Raw genomic sequence first — 3,928 nt, forward strand, 5'->3', positions numbered from 1 at the left:
CAAAAAAGTACTCCAGAGTGTTGTTCAGCATGGGGGTGAGTAGAAAATGAAGGCTAATCATGTTTTGGGTGTACTATTCCTTTAAGCTCTCTTAACATTGCAAGGAGCTATTTATAATGAAGATCTGATTCTCACCTGGCATTGGCAGCATGGAGATAAAGAGCAGTCTGAGTGGGAATTAGGAACATGTAGTCCGTTACAATGGCCACAACAGTTTTTTTCAGGGTATCCTGGCTGGGATAGTTTCCCCAGTCTGAGGAGTAGGTAGCGAAGGCATTCTCGTAACCAGCGGCACCCTTCTCCTTGGTTAGGGCACCTAAGAGCCTTCTGACTTCATCGCTTCAGCCAGAAGGAGAATTATGGACAATGATATGATGAAATGCATCTAATACACTGCAAAAGTGAACAGTTTAACTTCTTTACTATTATATAAAGTGGCCATGTGGTCCTTGAAGTTTTGTTTTTTGATAGTTGTAAGCTTTATTTCTGAACTATTTTCAGGTGAAGTTGATGTTTATGATGTTTGTTACCAACAGCAGTTCACAGACACTTTGGTTTGTTTTTTTCTTGATTTTAGCCAGTCTGAACCTACAGAAACTTAACAGAACAACTGATCAATATTACTTTAAAAGATTGCAAGGAAATCTGACCACGTGTAACCAAGCTTAAAGAAAACTGAGTTGATATAAAACTCACAGGTTCAACTTGAACTTACGAAGTGGTGATAAACATCGGAGAGTTGATCGACGGCACATCGAACTGTGCAAACATGTGGCCATCCATGTCATTGCCTCCGGCCATGTAGTCCAAGTCAGCAGCGTTGTGGAAAAGTTTGGATGGCTCATCAGGTAGGAAGTCTCCATCGACCACAGGAGACAGAAGCAGGTTCAAGACATATGGGTCTGACCAAGTGAGATACAACTTAGATGAATGAGCTGAATAAATGCCTGTCACTACAGTTTTCACTTTATATTAACCTCAAGTTTTCTTTTTAGCTTCAATTTTTTAAAAGAAATAAAAAAAACTGCCATTTTCTTAAATGATTTTACCATACAGTATACTGGCCCTGAAGGCTGGCTATCTCCCCTTATCCTGGATGTTATGTAAACAGATGCTCTGCTCCTTCAACTACATATCATTCTCCTAAATCTGTGTTCTGGTGTCTGGGAGCAACCAAGGTTGACCTAATGGACACCACATCTTTATCAGGAACTATAGCTGAGGGGGGCTTGGGGCTTGGACCATTGTCTTGTATTTATTGTGTCTCTTTGATGGGCTAATTTAATTGTGTTTGGCACAGTGACAAAAGAGCAATTCTGATTATGCAGAAAATTTGCATATCCACCAACCCTTAGCTTTCTCTGTCAATTAGCTTAGCTTTCTAAACTCAAAGTGCTTTTCATGAATTAAACAATAAAATATAAGGTAAAATGAAAGCAGAATAATATCAAGTAAATATACAAAACATGATAAAGGCAGGTAGTAAAACAAACAAAAACAGCTGGACCACAAACTTAAAATAAGAATACCTCAGTTAAACGTTTAACTTCAAAAATCAAGGGTAGTTCTAAACAAATGGGTTTTTAACTTTGACGTAAAAGCATTGCATTAATAAAATCATTCTTTTGAACCACTAAACTAACACCAACAAAAAGTGCAAACATATCATGACATATGTGTAGAGCTTACGGTCGGGAGAGCTAGCCAGAGACACAGTTCCAGCCTTAGTTAAAACAACGGGATCTGTCATTTTCAGGCAGGAAGCCATCCTGCTATCCGTGGGGCAGTTGACTCTCTGAGCAACCTGAAGAAAGGCTCTTAAAATGTCAAATCGCTAATGTTTCAAATAATCAACACTAAAAATAAGTCACAAGATCTAGTACCTGTTCAGCATACTGGCGAGGGTTTCTGTTGATGGCCCATGGGCAAAGGGAGACCCCACTTGCAGAGATTGCTCTCCTAATAAGCCCCTTGTTGTGAGGGGTGATACTCTGAAACATATTTTTTTTAAATAAGTTGAAAGATGTATTAATTACATTTTCATCCCTGCAAAATTTGCTGTACACAACAAATATCCTCTGACCTGATAACTAACACCAGCTCCTCCTGCAGACTCGCCAAAGATGGTGACGTTGCTGGGGTCTCCTCCAAACGACTTAATGTTTCTGTTCACCCATGCAATGGCAGCATGCTGGTCCCAAAGTCCATAATTTCCTACACCAGATCCAACAAGATCATTATTAGAAGACAAATTAGGTGAACAACTAGATCTTTGTAAAGGGCACCTACCGGGCAGATCAGAGCCGCCAGTGCTCAGGAAGCCAAGCGCTCCTACACGGTAGGCCACCGTCACCACAATTACATTTCCTCTGTCAGCAATTTCTTGTCCATCATACAAATTGGTATCCATGAAGCTAGTTCCCTTTGAGTCTCCAAACATGAAAGCTCCACCGTGAATCCAGACCATGACTGGCAGATTGGAGGCCACTATGAAAAAAGAGCACATAGCACTTAATGTCAGTCTCATTTGATCATGAGTAAATCTAAGTACTAACCTGTGTTGATATGAGGAACCCAAATATTGAGGTAAAGACAGTTTTCACTGCCAGAGGCGGTGATCATTGTGGCGTCCAGTTGAAGGCATTTGTCTTTGTAGCTGGTAGTCTTAAGAGTACCTGATCAGAGGTAGGAAAGCAAAAAGTGGCATTTTTGATTAAGAATATTTTAAAAATGGCTACATGTTAAACTCCTTGGTCAGACATCTCTTGGTTTCAGCAGCATTATTTGCATATTACTGGCATAAATGGTTTAGACTGCTTGCGGTGTTACAAAGAATATTTTCTTGGCACATATTCAGTGTCTTAGAATTAGTCAGACATTGACTACATCTTTTTGTTATTTTGATGGTTTGTGCAAAGAGAATAAACCATCTGATGGCTACTTCTAGCAGGATAATGTATCATGGCCCAAACTTTAAAGTATTTTAAAATGGTTTCTTGAACATGACAATAATAGTGCAAACAGTCACCAGAACTCTGTCCAATAGAGACCCTTTAGGATGTTTGGCTGCCATGGATGTGCAGTAACTGCATGATCCTATTGAAAAAATATGAAGCAAGATTTCTCTGCCTATTTTTGATGCCTTGTTAAATCCAACGACCGCCTTCTGTTTATTGTTTAGGTGGGGCGAAGTTACCTTTCAAAAAGAAACTAGGTTCAGCAGATTTCTGAAATTTTGCTAAAGCCATGAAGGGTTCAAATATGTTAAGCCATAGCAATATGTCACACAGTGCAATGGCTATATAGATAAATACCCATCTATATAAATACCCATGCAAATAACCTGTGCAATAAACCTGCATAATAATCCTGTTTTAAAAAACAAAAGAAAAAAAACTTCAGCTGTGTATATATGCACCGTATATACTGTATATACTGTATATACCCCCATGAACCTTTTTCTATCTGAGCCAATGTAACGAGTAAATTTCTCCACTGTGAGACCAAAAAAGTCAATCAATCAATCAATTTCATCCTAAAAAATGTAAAAAATTTTGTTTTTTACTTTTTTTTTTTACAGGGCAGAATTATTGCAGACAAAATATGAATGAAAAATTATGATTAAAATGGTGCAATAGGAAGTATCCATTTTTTTTATAAACATGCGTCATGGTATAAAGACGTCTATTTAGTCACTTTTACACAAAACATTTTGATACACCCAAACCACCCATCAACTCATTAACTTTGGTTGAGATAAAGCAATTATTTGTAAAGGAAACTCTTTTTTCTCTTATTGAGTCATGCCTTAAAGAATCTGCATTGTTAGTGAATTTCTTTAAAAGGGGAAATGTGCAAAACACTTTCTGTGTTTTGGTTTTACAATGCTTTTAAAACAGAAAACAAACTTAGATTTAATGCTTTAAAT

General features: G+C 37.9%; 1 protein-coding gene across 1 annotated transcript in view; it reads right to left on the bottom strand.

Moving 5' to 3' along the window:
• Positions 1 to 131: 131 nt before the first annotated feature.
• The window catches only part of LOC107102225 (bile salt-activated lipase-like), a 6,546-nt gene continuing 2,749 nt past the window's right edge, over positions 132 to 3,928 (bottom strand). Inside the window, exons 3-9 of the mRNA XM_015401441.1 lie at positions 2,556 to 2,675; positions 2,290 to 2,487; positions 2,084 to 2,214; positions 1,884 to 1,991; positions 1,690 to 1,804; positions 716 to 902; positions 132 to 339 (exon numbers count right to left, since the gene is read on the bottom strand). Of these exons, the coding sequence (XP_015256927.1) occupies positions 132 to 339; positions 716 to 902; positions 1,690 to 1,804; positions 1,884 to 1,991; positions 2,084 to 2,214; positions 2,290 to 2,487; positions 2,556 to 2,675 (1,067 nt within the window). The remainder of the gene's footprint in view (positions 340 to 715; positions 903 to 1,689; positions 1,805 to 1,883; positions 1,992 to 2,083; positions 2,215 to 2,289; positions 2,488 to 2,555; positions 2,676 to 3,928) is intronic.

This window comes from Cyprinodon variegatus, unplaced genomic scaffold (assembly GCF_000732505.1).
Source record: "Cyprinodon variegatus isolate N-32 unplaced genomic scaffold, C_variegatus-1.0 Scaffold32, whole genome shotgun sequence".
Taxonomy (NCBI): Eukaryota; Metazoa; Chordata; class Actinopteri; order Cyprinodontiformes; family Cyprinodontidae; genus Cyprinodon; species Cyprinodon variegatus.